Here is a 19,537-nt window from a genome sequence, read left to right as displayed (position 1 = left end):
ATGAAAACCGGCATCAGGAAGATGATTATCTGGATTTTTTCTTGGTTCTCTGAGATCAAATATTTGAAACAGAATGTATTACGCACTTTTTAGACAAAAAATAGTGTTAGTCTTTCTCAAATGTTCAGACTCAGGTATAATACGAATTTGCTATGTTACTATCAAGTTGTTATGATTAAGAATAAGTGTAAAATTAATGTAAACAATTGTTACTGAGAATGAAAACTTTTTCTCAGGAATTTTTCTTCAAATAATGCCAACTACAGAATTCAAGGTGAGTGTTTAATAGTTATGAATATAATACCAAAGGCTTAACATGCCATTTATATTTGATAGAGACATAAGTTTGGGCAATAACTTTTCTTACCTAAGCACAAAATAGAACATGGGTTGTATAAAATTTTTTTCATAAATTTTCTTAAAATAATGTCTATTAAAGTGGAATTAATACTACCACCACTAAACTGTAACACTGATTGTACAAGATTTAAAAGAACAGTCCATTGCAGAAGCATTTTAATCCATGCGTTTACTTGAAGTCTTTTTTTATATTCCAGTAAAGCCCAAAATATCCAGGGGAGCAGAACTTTGTAAGAAGTTTAGGAATTACTGACATAACCTATCCTTAAATATTATAGATTGCCTTCATCTGACGTAATTATAATACTATACTATAAGTGCTCATTTCCTTTATGTGGACCAAAAATAATCTGCGTTAAAACATACTATTCATACTTGGTGATTATTTTACTACCATAAATTATTGTATACAATTTTTGATAAGGATGTTATAAATCATATTTTAAACAAAAATGTATGCATGGCATATGTAAGCAGTAACATCTTGAAGGAGAAAACACCCATGAAAACATTTACCTAAAATTTAGTAATACTGAAAAACACTAGATTGTGCAGAGTAATGATTAAAAGCTACATGTAATACATTGGAACACTGGTAAATCTTCAGGTACTGGAGGAATAACCTGGCATAGGAAAAAGATCAGAGTAGAAACATCCACATCCTTAGAAGTGCACGTCATCTAAAAATAAATCCCTCAATATAGCATTACACAAAGATTCTTCCTTTGGCACTTAGCAATGCAGACAAAGGTATATTGGGTTTAATGTGATTTTATTACTAGGTAAATTTTAGTTAGTTTATATAGGTAAAAATATACAATATTGCTTTAAATTTTTTAAGTGTATACTTGATCGTCATCATATTCACATACAGTTTAGAAGCCTGCTTTTTCCCGCACTAAACAGTTCATTCAGTAACATGTGGAAGAGACTAACAAAAATGATTTAGATGAAGACTTTTCATGAAAGGTTTCAATGTAAAAATGGAGTATTAATCTGGACTAATATTAGTCTGGTCTAAATCTTGAGTGATTCCTCCTGCTACAAACAAATTATGAAATGTTTTAGACAAATTTATTTTTTTCAACACTTGAATTCATTGTCCAGGTTCAAAATTCTGTCAGAAAATGCATAAAACTGACTTAGCTACTGTGTCTGAAGTCACTTTTATATACATTGATTTACTAAAAAAAGAAAAGTAATGTATTTTAATACTACATTTCAGTTTGGGATTGCATTGTGTTTTTCTATAATACATGCAAAACATATCTATGCCTTTCAGCTGTCCTGTTTAAGTAAAAGAAACTCAGATGGTGGCACTTTTAAGTCACCCAAGGATGGTAAAGTTATTAGTGGTCTGATTAATTTGCTTTCTTAAAAAGACACAGTGATAAAATATGTTAAGACCCGAACAAGTTATTTATGTGCATATGTAAGATATGCACTATTTTTAAATGAAAGACTGAAAACATTTTACAAATATTGTTGTTCATTATAAACTATACAATGCACCATTTTTTCACTCATACCAATACTTTGCACCAAACGTTGCTATATTCAATCTTAACACTCCTCAAATATGAGAAAAACAAATAGTTTCCACTGTACTAAGAAGTGAAATTTATAAAGTCAACATACTACATTTTAAAGGATTACAGCTCTAAAACAGTTTTTAAAGAATTTATACATATTGAAATGGGTGCTTTACTTACTAAAGAGCTAAAAATAAAGCTGCTTCTCTTCATTTTAAGTTAATACACAGGGTTGCATTTAACAGCAGATTCTTTACAGGGCAACATTCAACTATTAAGGTGGAGATTTTAGTAAAGCTAAATGGTGATATATCTCTTACTTCTGAAAACTCTTGAAATTTTAGTGCTGTCCTCTTACAATAACTAAAAAAAAATTTGGGAAGATATTTCCACTTCCAAAATTTTTCAACGTAAGGCACACGGCAACATTAAAATCTAGAAACAACTAGAGTAAGTAATAAATATTTCTCTTTTCAACCATTATTTGCTCTTTACCTGAAGAAAGTGGGTGAGTAGTGCAGTTGAAACATGCCTAGATTAATAAAAATGACTGAATTTAAGAAATACCAATAATATTTGTGTGCAGAATGTTATTAATTTTAAAAAGAAAAAGTATATTTTATGTAAAATATATACTTTACATAAAATATACTCCCTACAGTGTTACAGGTAGAAAAAAGTGTGAGGCACTTACATTACCAAGGAGGGAGGAGCATATAGAGATTATCTTTTTATACAAGCACCAAACCACTTGTTTTAACCTCTGAGATAAAAGCAGAAGCTAAAAGTAAAAGGAAATAGTTCATATTTGGTACACTAATAATATACAAGTTCAAAACTCAAAGTATTTTATTTTAATCTGATGGAAGTAATTCCACCAGAGAAAAATTTTTCTTATTTAAAAGTGTCATAATATCTCCCTGAAAAAGTTCTGTATATTCTGTGGGATTATTTCAGAATACTGTAAACTGTAGATGGTATTTCACTCCTCTGTGAGAGCATACTATTCTAATGATGGTAGTATAGGTGATTAACTCCTCTTATTACAAACCAGATTTTAATGTTTTTATAACAGTAAAAATAACACGTACATCAATGCCTCCACGTGAACTTGCTGACATCCAACAAGGACAGTCTTATTACTCTGTGATGCTTCACAAACTACTCGAAAACCAAGGTGAGGAGTGGGCTTGGAATTACAGGAATCCACTGGATGTCAAATCAGGGTAAGGTCTGGCTTCTGATGGGTGAAGATGGGTGGCAGGCTGAGTGTTACTCATGCTATTTAATTCAGCTGGATACGTCTCATTTAAAATTGCTCCGTTCTGAAACTGCAAACAGCAACGCACCTTATTAGAACAGATCCTTCATACAGATTAAACCATAAGATAGGTGAAAATGTAGTTCTAAAATCTTTACCCTCCAAGTTATTGTTAAAACTCCTTTACTGCCATTTTAACTCATTCAGTGAAGACATATTGAACACATGTATTAGTTGCATTTGCAATCTTTCAGTTTCTCCATTAGATAGTATAGGTGAGTGATATCCTTGTCTCACTTTAGATGTGGCACTCCATACATTGACTGTCTGATCAATGAAATGCCTTTGGTTTGGGCAGGAACCACTGGATCAGAAAGTACCAGTCACGAACCACAGGTACTATTCTCTGTCCTAAGTAAGTCTGCTTTGACCAGATTGTATCTCAGTAAGATTTAGGTAGCAATAAACTAACTACATTCAAGATCACCACACTGGACTACAGATAACCTAGAACTTTCTGAAAAGAGGCAAGTTATGATTTGCAAGAGGTTTCTTAATATTCCTTACATACCTTACATACTATATACCATGGGTATGATTTCTAGAACCAATTTTATTCATAATATGCTTTCAAAGTACTACTAAAATTATTGTCCTAAGTATGGAAATAAAAGTTACCAAAGTAAAGTGCTTTATCTCACCTTTTAACAATGAAATTTAGTCTCATTTCCCTAAGTGCTACTGGAAAAAAAGGAGGGAGGGGAGGACCTTGAGACACACAGTTCTGTGGAATTACAGGAATAATTCCTGTTACTAATAATTAGTTAGTGATGGACAGGGAATCCTGGTGCGCTGCAATCCATGGGGTTGCAAAGAGTTGGACACGAGTGAGCGACTGACCTGAATAATTCCTAATACTTCTGTAGATTTTTATAGATTATACAACTTTTTGAATCTTAGTATAATTAGTGAAAGTAATAGATTATAATCATACCTTTAATTGCTTCAAATGAAATTTACCTTTCTAAAGCCTATGTAACATAAGGTTTCAGTCCTTCTAAACTTTGTCAAGTTTTCAAAGGAAGTTTTCAATAATTGCCCAGCAAAAGGTAGGTTTTGGATAAATTACTTTCATCACTCAATACAACGCACATCAGCAACTGTCTTTAAAGAGACTGTGTGCTAAGTCACTTCAGTCGTGTCCTGCCCTTTGGGTATGGACTGTAGCTTGCCAGGCTCCTCTGTCCATGGGATTTCCCAGGCAAGAATACCAGAGTGGGCTGCCATTTCCTCCCCCAGGGTATATTCCCAACCCAGGGATCGAACCTGTGTCTCTTATGTCTCCTGCATTGGCAGGCAGGTTCTTTACCACTAGCGCCACTCAAAAAAAGACTGTCTAGAGCAGTGCTAGCCAACAGAAATATAATATGAGCCACAGATGGAGTTCCGATTTGTTTAGATTTAATAACTCCTTTTTTTTTTTTTAAGTTGCTCGGTCATTTCCAAGTCTTTGTGACCCCATGGACTATAGCCCTCTAGGCTCCTCTGTTCATAGAATTCTCCAGGCCAGAATACTGGAGTGGCTAGCCATTCCCTTCTCCAGATGCCCTTCCCAACCCAGGGATCGAACCCAGGTCTGCTGCATTGCAGCAAGATTCTTTACTGTCTGAGGGAAGTCCAGTAACTCCTTGGAGGAATATATAGGTCCAGAATTCTTACTATTCATAAGGAAGTAACACAAAACAGTGGGAAAGAAAACACTGTAAGGAGCTGGTGCTAATGCAGGCCCTCTTCAGAATATAATTTTACATAATTCACTTTTCTACAGTTTACAAGTTACCTATCTGTGCTTATTCTGCAGCAATGTTGTGAGATAGACTGTAACTCATTGTTAAATTTTAATATACCTGAGCAATGTCAGGAGTAAGGATAAGAAAATTTTTCACAGTCTTTTTCTAGGGAGAAACTCATATGTAATCAGACAGACCAAGTGTATAAAAAAGGTCAGGGAAAAAACAGAAAGCTGCAAATGACATTTATAAACTGTTATTACAGTCTTATTGGGATTTGCTTCACAACTAAAATATACAACATGAACTCAATATTTTCTAATGGAAAAGCATAAAGGCAAGCATGAGACATTCCCGGGTGGTCACAAAGAGCAGCAATTATCAGGAAGCACTTTAAGTTATCATGGTGGTAGAAGAGTCTGAATGACACATTTAAATGATAAAGATAAAACATCCAGCTTGAGTCTTGTGATAGAAAGCCAGATAAGTTACCTTTCTTAATTTTCTTAAGATACCAGGGGAAAAAACTATTTTACCTTGAAGGATAAAATGAAGATAGAACACCGAGCCTAGGACTTTTACAGAGATCACCTAGGACAAAACTATTTGAAGGAAACACATGGATACTGGTTTTAACCCAGTTTCAACAGGAAGAGAGTCAATATTTAATAATAATAAGTATAATCTATAAAAACACTGAGTCACTGTTTATATACCTGAAAACGTAAATCAACAATGTCAGTTAAAAAAAAAAAAAAAGAGCTTTGAAAAAACTATTTTTAAAACCTTAAAGCCTTCTAAGTCAACATGTTTAAAAGGTCAGATTTTTAAAAAAATCAACATTATTCTAAACAGTTTACTTTTAATTAATTTTACTTGGTAATTTTACTTATGGATGTATTCATACTGCTTTCATCCTTGATTTCTTTAAAATATGATATACTTGTATCAGTAACGTGAAAGTACCAGCTTACACAAAATAGTCACAAATAAAATTAGAAACGTTCTCCCATTCATGCTACAGATAGAGGTTTAAATCACTGACAGAAAACTCGTAACTCACATCTATTTATAATGTATGAAGAGGCATTTGAAAGGACTCAGTTTGAGACCACTCACCTTGTTTACATATGCCTGTGAGCCCGGCGTGGTTGGGTTGTACGGCGTCTGCGCCAGCTGGCTGTGCTGGGGGTCGGGCTGGCACTGGTACATGGAAACAGCCCCGGCGTAACAAGTCTGAGGAGCTACCATGGCCGCCTGTGGATTCAGTCCATGCTGTTGGTTTTCAGGAACTTGTAAACATGAGACAAAATCTTCTAAATTAGAAGCAGTAGTAGGGTACGGGGCTGGTTCAAAATTGCCCATGGGAAAGTCTAACTGTGTACCCTGAGGCTGACCACAGGGAATCAAGTTCTGGGGGTAAGGCATAGGATCAAGCTCAGGTTTGTAGGGAAACTCTTGACTGGTCCCAGGTAAGTCTGCAAAGACACTGTACTGCTGGAGGTCCTGCTGAGGACAGTTCAAAGGCACGGACTGGTTAGAGTTCCAGTTTGCAAACATGCTGTTAACCTGCATGTGCTTCATTTTCTGACACAGTTGTTGCTGCGGCTCCATGGCCGTGTGCACCTGATGGGGCTGCAGCTGCTGCTGGTCTGATGGGAGCTGTTCCCGGACCAGACAGCTGGGGTTCAAAGCCAGGGACGGCTGCTGAGGGTACCCTGAACACCCGAAGGTGGGCTTATTTAAAGAGTCTTCAACGTAGGTCAGAATTTCATCTGTTAAGTCAATATCTCTGAAGTCATCTTCACTGGAAAAGTCAGTTCTGAAAAATTCCTCATTCTGTTGCATGTGCTGGATGTCTTCAAAATCAATGCCTAGGTGTTTCATAATGCTGTACAAGTCACTGTTTCTGTTATCTGCAAAGAGCCCGGCATGATCTCCAGAGAGAGTTGGGTTCATGTCCTGAGACTGGCTGATCTGCTCATGTTTCAGGATACTGTCACTCCCCATAGGTACAACACTGTTTTGCCAGTTACTGCACTCATTCAGAGAGTCACTGAAAAAATTCCTTTCGATAGGTGTACTAGTTGAAGCAGGACAGAGATAAATAGCCTCGTCTTGTTGCATTATGGCATTCAGGAGGGAATTGGGGTTGAAGGACTCCTTACTTAGAGTTGATGTGGCAGTTGACTCTTTTCCACCAGCACCATTTTTAGTCTTTATTGGTAAGGGATCCATTATGGAAGGAAAAGGGCTGCTTATCTCATATAGAACGGCGTCTCCAGTGGTAAACATAAATGGCAACTTCATATTGCGTTTGTTTAAGTGCTCTGTTCCTTCTTCATCTCTACAATTGGGCACAAGAAAGTTTGCATGTATTAGGAAAAGCTGTATCATAAACATTTCCAAAATAAGAAATTTTAAAAGAGAAAAACTAGCATGCAAAATACACAGTAGTTAAGTTTGCTAGAGGTGAACATAAATTTGAGAGAAATCTTTCTGATGACAAGTACTTAAAATTGTTTAGATAAATTTAGATAGAATTTGTCCCAAAATTTAATTTCACTCTCAGATTCCATCCCTACCTGAAAAAATAAATTCTGAATGGAATACAGATCCAAATATACAAGTGAGGCATGCTGAAATATAAAACTCTAAAGGAAAATTGACATATGAAAATTAAAATTTTTTGCATAGGAAAAGAATTCATAAGTCAGGTTAAGGCATGGAATAAATGTCATAGTTTCATATATACTATGTAGTGTGTATATGTGTAAAATTTAATGTTGGTATTGGGTAAAGAGCTCCAAATGGGTCTAACAACCTAATAACTAATAGAACAAACAAAAATAGCAACTGTATAAAAACATGCATTCTTGACAAGAGTATGTAGGATATTTTTTCAACACTGACCATACACTAGATTATAAAATAAGCCACAACAAATTTCAAAGGACAGAATTCCTTCAGGCTCTTGTCTAATGTTTGACTGTGTGGATCACAATAAACTGTGGAAAATTCTGAAAGAGATGAGCATACCAGACCACCTGACCTGCCTCTTGAGAAATCTGAATGCAGGTCAGAAAGCAACAGTTAGAACTGGACATGGAAAAAAAGACTGGTTCCAAATAGGAAAAGGAGTACGTCAAGGCTGTATATTGTCACCCTGGTTATTTAACTTATCTGCAGAGTACATCATGAGAAACGTTGGGCTGAATGAAGCACAAGCTGGAATCAAGACTGCTGGGAGAAATATCAATAACATCAGATATGCAGATGACACCACTCTTATGGCAGAAAGTGACGTGACGAAGAACAAAAGAGCCTCTTGATGAAAGTGTTTATTTCCAGTGTAAATTCTCCTAGAATTTACTTTAAGGTTTTCATGTAAGAGGATTTCTAAACCAGAGTGTTAAAAATAAAAAACCAAAACATGAAACATTCTAGGTCTTTGTACTTACGTTAGAGGTCTCTGAGTTGCAATGATATAATCTGGTCTTCCATTTTTATAAACTAAGCGTGCATTTGACTGCACCCAAGTCCATCGATTGTCTTTTGTAAGAAGCCTGAACACTATCATGCCACTCTCTCCAGTCTTAATCACTAAAACAAAAAAAAAATTAAATTAGCAAATCTAAAATCAAAACAATAAAGAAAATCTCTGTAATATTTCTGGATGTAATTCACATATCACCAAAGATGATAAATACACTGATGACGTCTAAGCAAAGTATATTAAAATGCATCAAGATAGTTCTTCAGCATTGCTGTTTTTTCCTCTTTCAGACTAAATTTATTATTTAAATGATTCAAGGAAAGATTAAGTCAAACAATTCAAGTAATATGTGAAACTATAGTTGGGGCAGGGGGGGAGAATTGTTTTCATTTTTAAAAGGGAACATGTCCTACAGTCTAATATTTGACTATACAATTTTAAAGTATAATCTGGGCTTCCATGGTGGCTTAGATGGTAAAGAATCGTCCTGCAACGCAAGAGATGCAGGTTCAATCTCTAGGTCAGGAAGACCCCCTGGAGAAGGGAATGGCAACCCACTCCAGTATTCTTGCCTGGAGAATTCCATGAAGAGGAGCCTGCTGGGCTACAGCCTGTGGGGTTGCAAAGAGGCAGACACAACTGAGCAACTAACACTTTCACTATATTAACAAAGCTATGAAATAAATTGGTGAGACAAAATGGCCATTTTCAGAGTAATGAAGCCACTCCACTCCTGTGTGGCAGCTAATGAATTAAGAGTGTAACTCCAGTTACTCACAGTGGTGTGATACTGAATAGAAGCTAATCCAGATAGTTCCCTTAAAACACTTTTACATCAGTAATAATCTGAAACATGTCCTAGCGTATAAGGTATTTTCTCAGTCAAGTTCATAAGAAAATACAACTTACTCCGGATATGGTACTCAGCACAATAGAGCATATCAGCAGCATGGACAAACTGATATCCTGAGCCTCTCATGCACAGCTCTGCTTCGGTATAGCCTAAAACAAGTTTTCCTCTGTTTAAAGGGAAAATAGCAACAAAATTAAAACTTAACAGAAAAGAAGTCACCGACATAAATTCTTTATTTTCTGCACTATGTTGACACTCAGAATTTCCCAACAGCAGGTAGAAATGAACACATTTCTGTAATTGCTCTTTTGCATATGTCTGCAAATTTCAGTGTTAGATAATTTTCATGGTCTTCATTCAGGAGAATAATCACTAAAGATGAGTCTAACAGAGTAGATTATACAGATGAAATACAAAATCTTTAATTATTCTAGAATGCTTTTACTCCATTTGGAGGGGCAGGGTTTCTCAAACCTGTATGCATTCCCATACTAGGGAGGAGAAACGCCCTAACATACTTTAGTTACTGAACTTCCAGGGTTAAAAGTCAAATTTTGTACAATGTAAAAAAGCCAGCAATAAATGGATACTGAGTCTTATTAATATAAACACATCATCTATAAAACAGAAATTGTGACAATACTGTAAGATATAAAATAAACGATCTGTGAATGTGATGAAATTATTTTCAAAGGCTATGCTACAAAGTATGAACTAATAATAGCTACTATAATGATAAACAAAGTTATAAACTATACCATATAGAAAATATGTACATAAGACAGACTTACTGCAATAAAATACACATTTGGTAAAATAAACCCGAAAAAGTTTCACTTACTTGGCATCACAACCAGTAGGTGTGAAGTCGAGTTTGTGTTTGGTTCTAAAGATGAAATTTTTGGTTCGAATTTCAAGTATGGATGGTGGCTGCAGTGGCGTAGCTACTGCAAACAAAGCCAACTGAGGTGGAAGTATTGATCCATCTTTCCCTTTCTTGTTCTGTCCATGAAGATATTTCAATCTCCCTTGGAAATTCATTGCCTTAAGAAACGAAAAGTTCATTGAGATTATTGCTGTATAAAGGTTCCATACCACCTCAGTCTGATCACTATGACAGAAAGATATTTTCTGAGCTGTGAGTTTGCCCTGGGGTGAAAAGTGACAATAGTGGGAAGCTGAGCAGGCATTATAGCCAAAAAGAAGCTTTTGGGCCTGGCTGGTCGTTTCTACAAAATGTCTGTTAGATCTTCATTGCATATGCCTGTCCTCTGGGGATGGGTGAGAGACTTAGTTCCCAATTTTTTCCAGGGGAAAGGAGTAAGCCACATTTCTGCTCAACTCCAGTCTGAAGTTAGGTTTGAAGAGAGAGCAAAGAACACATAATGGAATCCAGCTCTTGGAGAATATAAAAAATGGAACTTCCTTATACAACTTACCTGTTAAATTAGCATACAATCACTTCAGTTTCAGCTTTTTTAAATAAAAGTTTTGTTTTTTTAAACCTTCGAAAGATAAGTAAAATGGTTCCTTTTTAAAGGGTTCAATCAAGGCCATTTTCAGTGTTTTTGATAATTCCACAAAAGTTCACGAGGCTATCAAATGCTATTGTCGTTCCCTTCTTCCCAGGAAGCCCATTAAATATATCCTAAAAGATAGCATGAGACTGTCCTCAAGGGACTGCTAAGAGACCCACTCTTTGTTTTAACAGGTCACAATAGGAAGACCTACATAGTTTTCTGAGCTTGCAGCTGCCCAAGCATCTATGTCTAGCATGGGTCCGTGCACACTGCATGCTCAAAATCTATTTCCTGAACAAATGAATTGTGATAAAGTCAGCAAGTACACATTAATTATAAAATATACATGGGCTAGATTCCATAGCTCAGAGTATATTTCAAAACTCAAGGGGATCTTTTCTGTAGAGAGAAAACACAACTGTTCAAAAACACTAAAATGAATCCTAAAGCCATATAAAGAATGCAGACCTCTATTAAGATAAAGAATACTTTTAGAAGACCGAGGAAACAGACAATCATGACCATGATCAATTTGGTTGCTTAAAACAGTACTGACCAGGCCAAGGGATGACTCTGACGTCAATCTGACACCAGTACAAAGGAGAAAAGACCCAATTACACAAAGAAACTTCACCTAGAAATACAGACTAATTGCTCATCAGTACAAGGAAAACTATATCAAAGCACAGTTCTAATTCTGGGTAAGCAAAATTCAGACATAAACACACCAACAAAAATCATTTTGTTAACAGATCTGTGGTGGAGTGCACTATCTTAAGGATACAAATGAGAGCCTGGACGATCTACCTCCACTCCTAGAGTTCTCCCTTTGCTGATCATCCTGGGAATTCACACAGGATGTTGTGATGGAGTTCACTGGTTGTGATGAAGGTCACTCTAACACGAGAGTTCACACTACACGGTGTGTCTCACACCAGATGAGGATCCTGCAGTGATGAATATACAACCATATTTTTTTCTACATGGCAGTTACTCTAACCATGTGGAAAAGACCATGATCATATTTCCATCTGGCAGGAGTTAAACCCAAAGAGGATAATAAGCAGTCTGCCACCAAAAAAGTGCTACATAATTACCTTATACCTAACAAAGTCCAAAAGAAGGGCAAAATACAATGGCCCATGTTATTCCACTCAGTCTTTGTTATACTGCCTCCTAAAGGATAGAGACTCTGAGTTATGGAAGATATTTTCAAAAATCTAAAAAGACTTTTAAAAAGTTCCTTTCCTTTATAAAACTATTTAATTAAGTAGATTTTTATAACCTAAACTCAAATACATTCAAATTGGTTTCATTTTTCTTTTTAATTTTCTAAAACTTCATAGTAAATGCCAGTATAAGATGCTGCACCTTACCAGAAAACCAGATGAATTATCTAGCAGACACCTGAGTCGGCAGACGAAGCACCTCTCCATAAACGAAGAGTTCTCTGGAGGAATCTGGTCTGGGTTATAATACATGGCTGGCTGGGAGAGTCCATTAGCTTCTATAGAAATAAATAGCAACACAAAATTACTTTCCATTTTGCTAAAAATTAAGTGTTTGAATGGGCTTCTCAGGTGGTGCTAGGGCTAAAGAACCCATCTGCCAGTGAAAGAGACATAAGAGACACGTGTTCGGCCCCTGGGTTGGGAAGATTCCCTGAGAGTGGGCATGGCAACCCACTCCAGTATTCTTGCCTGGAGAATCCCATGGACAGAAGAGCCAGGCAGGCTACAGTCCATGGGGTCGCAAAGAGTCAGACACAACTGAGCAACTTAGCACAACACAGCACAAGTGTCTGAAGAGCTGAAATTTGTGTTCATTTCTAAACCAAAGCTATATTCTCTAATTATAAAAAAAAATCACTTTTAGAAGAGAAGCTAGTGAAAAGAAATTAAAACTTATTGAATACTTTTACTACATAGAACTTTATCTATTCAGCTGTTTTGATTTCTATTGAGCTATCACTGTCAACAATTTCTATATTTTCTAACACCTTTTTTCTTCTTTTTAACATTTTTACAGATGTATGAAGACATGGCTTTTGTTGAAAAAAGTATTTTTTAATCCTTCCATCTGCTAGTTTGCTTTTATATTTGGTGCAATTTAAACACAGAACAATATATACACACTCCAGAATTAACCTTATACATTCCACCCCCTCTTTCACAATAGTGTAAGAATTATTTTTATACACTCTATTACTGAGTATATGGCTATACTTTATCACTTGGAATCCATCAATGGCTGTCATCTCTCGAAGTCCTCCTTAGGTCATCAGGCTTCTTGTGACCTGGTTCTGGCCCGCGGCTAGATAGTCATGTCTTTCCCCTTCTTCCTAATCTTCACTGTGGAGTTCTATGCCCCTCAAGGTTCTCTGCCTCCTTTCAGAGAATTCAATTCCCAACACTACCTTTTGGTAAACATTCTTACCATCAATTCTTTGTCCAGAGTCTGGACACTGTTGAGGGTTTAATGACCAGTGCAGCTGGCGCTGAAATTCAGCTCGGTCTTCGGTATGGATCAGTTCATACACACTCTGATGAATGACATCAGACTAAAGAAAAAAGAAACAAAGAAATTAATAAGTAGTGCTGATTTTTAAAAGGACTTCCTTGGTGGCTCAGTGGTAAAGAATCTGCCTACCAATGCAGGAGACACAGGAGATGTGGTTTCAATCCCTGGATTGGGAAGATCCCCTGGAGGAAGAAATGGCAACCCACTCCATCATTCTTGCCTGGAGAATCCCAAGGACAGAGGAGCCTAGCGGGCTACGGTCCACGGGGTTGCAGTGTCGGACGTGACTGAGTGATACAGCATGCATGCACTGATCTTTAAAAATGTGGTTTATTAATTTCAAAACCTAGCTGCTAGATTACAGGGTGCTTTTTAGTGGTGAAGTATGCAAATCAAACAATTGCAAAGTTCTCCTGGAATTCAAGACAAGAAAAGCTAGAAAGACACAAGCACTCTAGCTGACAAGTCAAAGGTTATTTGCCATCACTTCCCCATGTGAACCACTTTTTAGTCACATAAGTCACCTTCCTGTTCTTTAACTGCAACACATTAGGGTCTGCTGATTTTTATTTATTGATCTTTTAAAATAGAGCCTCTTATACAGAGTGAAGTAAGTCAGAAAGAGAAACACAAGTATCATATATTAACACATATATATGGAATCTAGAAAAACAGTCCTGATGAACCTAGGAGAGAATGGACTTGTGGACACAGCAAGGAAAGGTGAGGAAGGGATGAACTGAGAGAACAGCACTGACATATATATTTGTCATGTGCAAAACAAATAGTGGGAAGTTGCTACATACCATAGGGAGCCCAGCCTGGGGCTCTGTGATGACCTAGCGGGGTGGGCTGAGGGGAGGGAGGCTTAAGAGGAAGGGGATACATATATATATATATAATTATGACTGATTTGCATTGTTGTACGGCAGAAACCACAGAACATTGTAGGGCAATTTTCCACCAATTAAAAATTTTTTAAAAAAATCCTCTTTTGACAAAACTTGTCTGAACATTCAGTTAAATTTGACTTCTCTCAGCCTGAAGTTTTATGTATTTCCTTCACTGCTAACAATTTTCCTGACATGAAATTTTGACTTCTAGTAGATTCCATAAGGCTAAGGGATTATGCCTTTACAAAGCTCAGAGTCTTTCCTCCACTTCTTGCTTCTTAGCATTTACTGAGGCCTTAGCCTTTCCACCATTAGTGTTCTAACTTTTTTATTGCAACTCACGGCAAGAAATATTTTCCATTCATTGTGTTTCCTATTTTATTTTAAGCAGCTAAAAAGAATGACTGGTGATCCTCTATATCAATTTCATCACCCACTCATGAGTCACGACCTACAGTTTTAAAAATGATGCCATAAACCACCATTAATGTCAGATATAAATGTTTTCTTAAAGAATATCCAGGTTAGGTGTACATATGAGGGAAAAAAAAAAACAGATTGAGAAATAGCTAGTCTTTTTGATTTCTTACCTGATATGAATCAATCAAATAATAATTAAGCTAGTTATGTAATGAGGTTTCTAACAGGTTTTTCCATGGACATTAATATATTTCCTTTAAAATTAAAAAATACTTAGGTTTGGTGTCAGGAGCCAGATTCCACCACTTTAGCCATCTGGACTTGAACCTTCCTATGAACCTTTGCTTCTAACATGAAGTCATCTCTATGCCATCCAGTACACAACTACCAGAGTTATCTTGGGAAATATAGACTGGAATACATGCATTCCCTTCAACAGAAGTATCTAGTGGCTTCTATAGTGTGTATGACATAATTTAGACCTCAGGCTGTCTAACAGTGCAGACAGTGTTATTCATCCATCAGTCGTGGCATCACCTGTTGAGCCTGTTAGAAATGAAATACATGGGCTCCACTATGACATACTGAATCAGATTATATGGGACTGAGGCTCATCAATTTTATGACGTTTTTATCAAGTTCTTCAGTGATTCTTAAGAACATTAGAAATTAAGAACTACTGATATGTAAGAATAGCGAGCATTCAAATGTACTTACGAATTGTTCCCACATCGTATTGGATGTTTTCACCCCTCAAATACACAGAACACCTTACAAATCCATATTGACTGTATACTTAGTAACATTAAACCAGACACACTCACCTCCTTCAAGGCCTTCCAGCCTACTGCCTACAGTATGGCTAGCTTTTCTTCTCTGCGTTCCCTCCACAACTGTCCACTCATCCGGACCCCACACTCTTTTCAGATTAAATACCATTTCCTTCAGGAAAACTTTTATAATCCATACAAGTCAGAATTAAAGGGATAAGCCACAGTATTTTGCTTGTACCTTTATATATCACCTCATTCATTTCATAGTTACCACTTGCCCTCCAATTTCCACAGCTGATTTGATGGCACATGTTCTCCTGTCTGCCCCCATCCAAACCCCATCTGCTCTTTCTTATACATAAGAATTCCTTATAAATGAAAGAAGAAACACAAAACCCATGAGTCACATGTACCTTTAAGGAACTTATAATGCAGTAAAATATTAAAAGCATAAAAATATATTAGCTGCAAACATATACTTTTTTATTCTATAACATGTATTTCAATTACATTTTTATCTAAAAATTATCACTTGTGTCCCTAAAGTATAAGATAAATAAAAAGTAGTAAGTTAATTTTCAAAAAAGAATTTTTTAATGACCTAAGAAAACTATATTTACCTGCTGAAACCCCAGGTAATCTTGTATGGTAGACGAAGCATAGAAAACCAAAGCATCTGTAGTGACAACCAGTACAAAGCCATTTAGTGCCTACAAGGAGAAAAGTTAGAAAATTAGTAATGTGACTAACTAACAATATTATCATCCTTTAAGTACTGACTTCAGTTAAGGTTATTACTTTTACTGATGAGAAATCTCTTAAATCATTAAAATGATTACACCCCCAAAATGCAGAGACACCACACCCCTAGTGGTGAAAAGAATCCATTCTTTTGATTTGGCCAAAGAAAATCTTAGAGCTCATTTAATACTCAATCACAATAACTTGAATAGAATATTGATTTCTTCTTCCTCATGCTTTATAGATTTTGTGTTTATTATACTGGACATGTTTTCTAAACATAATTGTATACATATCATTTGCTGCAATCTGTCACACTGCTTTTTAAAGGAAGATAGCATGTAAAGATGTTGATTAGAGCCTTAAAGTAATTTGATAGCAGAAAATCTCTGTGTAAAGATAGTTTAAGCACTAATGCAGTTTGAAATTTAGATACTCTCAATGTATTATAAAACATTGAAAACATTTTTATTTTAGAAAAGGAATACAAATGGACTATACATTAGAACTAATATATACATGTAAGACAAGTATACAGCAAATTGTTTCATTTAAAGTTAATATAATTACTAATATATTTAGGTTTAAAGCTATCATATTTTATTGGTGTTATTTCTATCTGTTAACCTATATACTATGCTACTTTTTCCACTTTGCCTCCTTTGGGCCAATTATTTTTTATTACTCCTTTTCCTTTCTTTTAGTTAAGAAACTATACTATCTTTTCCTATTCTTTTAGTGGTTGTTCGAGTCCTATGTTAATATCTCTATATGGTAATAAAAGTATTTAGATCACCTTAAGAATTAATTGTGATCACATCTTTTAAATCTCAAGCCCTCATTATTGCCTGCTTGAGTTCAACTCAGCACTTGTTTTTCTTCATGCTATATGTGCTGAATGTTAAACCCTCCTGAGACACTCTTTTCTGTGTAAAACGAGACAGGGAATGGTTTAGTTTAAGAGTCTCATATTTGGAGTCAGAATTTGGACTAATTCTTCTGTCTCTTACCAACAGTGTGGTTTTGTTAATTTACCCGTTCGAGCTTTAGTGAAAAACAGGCTCTTTATCAGGTGGATAGGAGGACGGTGTCTCACCTAACGCAGTGCCTGGTACAGATTGGCGCTCAGCTCACGTGAGGCACCATTGTTATAATACGCTGCTGTGGAAATGGGCAGGTCAAGTATTACCAGATCATGCTTTGTGAACTACAGGGACACATAAATGATAGCAAGTAGTTAACACGTAATAAAATGTTACACAGCAGACAGGACACAAGCTCAGAACTGAGATTCGCAAACGAACAAGCCGTCGCCGCTGGGCTCATGATGCCCGCACACTAGTAAATACCCGCACTGTCAGCCGGGGTGAAAGAAATACAGTGACTGTCTTCCTCTTCACTCCAATCCCTTTCACCTTCAGGATCCCTGGTCTACATTATACTTCTGAGAGCCTGATTATAGAGACAACAAACAGCACCTATACTCTTTAACAATCACTTTTCTAAATGGTTTTTATGTATTCAAGTAACTTTGAATTCCCTCAGCAACCCAAAGAAGTAGGTGTCACAGTCCAGTCTGTAAATCGAGGACACGGAAGTGAAGAGCCGAGAGCTAGGAACAAGCTGAACCAGAAGGGAGAGGTTGGCTCTAAAGTTTGCCCACTTAACATCGTACATCATATCATGATCTGCTACCTTTAAGCGTTGCTAATCACCAACTGTTGCATGGCTATAACTCACACAGTTACAACTGGGATCTGAGATCCTTGACTTCACATATTATGCCTTATCATGCCTGGCAATTTCCCTAGGATGAAGAATGGCAATGGCACCCACCAAGAACGAAAATGTCTAATGATTCAGTTCAGTTCAGTCGCTCAGTCGTGTCCAACTCTTTGCAACCCCATGAATCACAGCACGCCAGGCCTTCCTGTCCATCACCAACTCCCAGAGTTTACCCAAACCCATGCCCATCGAGTCGGTGATGCCATCTAGCCATCTCATCCTCTGTCATCCCCTTCTCTTCCTGCCCCCAATCCTTCCCAGCATTAGGGTCTTTTCCAATGAGTCAACTCTTCACATGAGGTGGCCAAAGTATTGGAGTTTCAGCTTCAAATCAGTCCTTCCAATGATAAACACCCCCCAAATTGAGCATTTTTAAATTTTACTTGGTTGTAGTAGGGTTATGTCCATTACTGCATTTTTTTTTGTTTTGAAAATATCTTCCTTCTAGACAACAGTATCCATTGATCATATATGCATATTATTTTGTAGAATATCATGTTTTCTGAAGAGTGGAAGAAATTTAGTACTTTCCAATAAGCTCATTAGTGTATGCCAGGAGACACAAAGATAATTTAGGGTATGCCAGTAACTTTTAGTTAACAAATGTTAACTGTCAGAAATAAATCAAAAAGCCCGTGGAATGAAGTTATACTGAATTACTATCTTAGCAAGTTAAAAAAAAGGAATAAATTTGGTAATTACATACTAACAAGATTATTATTGTTAGTCAAAATTTTCTGAAAATCATGTTGAGCTACACTTTCTATTTAATAAGAGAAATAAACTGCAATTAATACTGTTATTTATGATTTGAACTGCTGTTATTTCAAAAATGAAGCTGTAGATTTTAAAAAGCATAATATTAGGTATCAACAGTCAGAACATAAATACATAATGAAAAGATACAAAAGTTACTTATTGTTTTATTTTTATTCCTTATAAAACAGTAATTTAATCAAGAAAATAAGCATTTTAAACTTTTGTTAAATATTTAAAAATATTTTCTTCAAGTGCCTCCTTTGTTAAAACCAAAGGTCACCAAAGTTATAAGCCAAATAGTGTGCTGTACCTCTGGACATATCCTCTTTGGTAACTAGTTGATAACCACACATAATGGCAACTGTACATAATGAAATATCCCATCTTCACATGTCTACAATGCTTTTGGTCATCTACTTCATATGGGATAACAGGTACTGTCCTAAGTAAGGTCTTCCCAGATTGTGGTCATGCTAAAGAACCCACCTGCCAATGCAGGAGACCTAAGGGACAGGGATTCAAACCCTGGGAAGATCCCCTGGATGAGGAAATGGCAACACACTCTAGTATTCTTGCCTGGAAAATCCCATGGACAGAGGAGCATGGCAGGCTACAGTCCACTGGGTCGGAAAGAATCAGACATGGCTGAAGTGACTTAGCACGCCCTAAGCAAATTATATAGTATGTGATGCCTCATGCTGGAGAATAATCTACAAATGGCATAAAACAGAATTAATGACGGACTATTCATTTTAAATATCTAAATGCTTCCAATTTTTAGAAAATTAAAAAGTGAACAACAGCTTGCAGCAGTATATTTTTATTCTGGGCCCT

General features: G+C 36.3%; 1 protein-coding gene and 1 non-coding gene across 2 annotated transcripts in view; one reads left to right on the top strand and one right to left on the bottom strand.

Moving 5' to 3' along the window:
* Window positions 1–268: 268 nt before the first annotated feature.
* Window positions 269–19,537, bottom strand: part of AHR (aryl hydrocarbon receptor) — a 49,717-nt gene continuing 30,448 nt past the window's right edge. Inside the window, exons 4-11 of the mRNA XM_061165025.1 lie at window positions 16,039–16,128; window positions 13,249–13,372; window positions 12,189–12,319; window positions 10,134–10,336; window positions 9,349–9,458; window positions 8,405–8,546; window positions 6,063–7,290; window positions 269–3,223 (exon numbers count right to left, since the gene is read on the bottom strand). Coding sequence (XP_061021008.1) covers window positions 3,089–3,223; window positions 6,063–7,290; window positions 8,405–8,546; window positions 9,349–9,458; window positions 10,134–10,336; window positions 12,189–12,319; window positions 13,249–13,372; window positions 16,039–16,128 — 2,163 coding nt within the window. The 3' untranslated portion in view covers window positions 269–3,088. The remainder of the gene's footprint in view (window positions 3,224–6,062; window positions 7,291–8,404; window positions 8,547–9,348; window positions 9,459–10,133; window positions 10,337–12,188; window positions 12,320–13,248; window positions 13,373–16,038; window positions 16,129–19,537) is intronic.
* Window positions 10,370–10,433, top strand: LOC133073177 (small nucleolar RNA SNORD31). The gene has a single exon (XR_009696885.1). It is a non-coding gene; the product is annotated as a small nucleolar RNA SNORD31 (small nucleolar RNA).

Source organism: Dama dama, chromosome 18 (assembly GCF_033118175.1).
Source record: "Dama dama isolate Ldn47 chromosome 18, ASM3311817v1, whole genome shotgun sequence".
NCBI lineage: Eukaryota > Metazoa > Chordata > Mammalia > Artiodactyla > Cervidae > Dama > Dama dama.
Note: the sequence above shows the minus strand (reverse complement) of the source record. Positions and strands in the feature narration are given on the sequence as shown.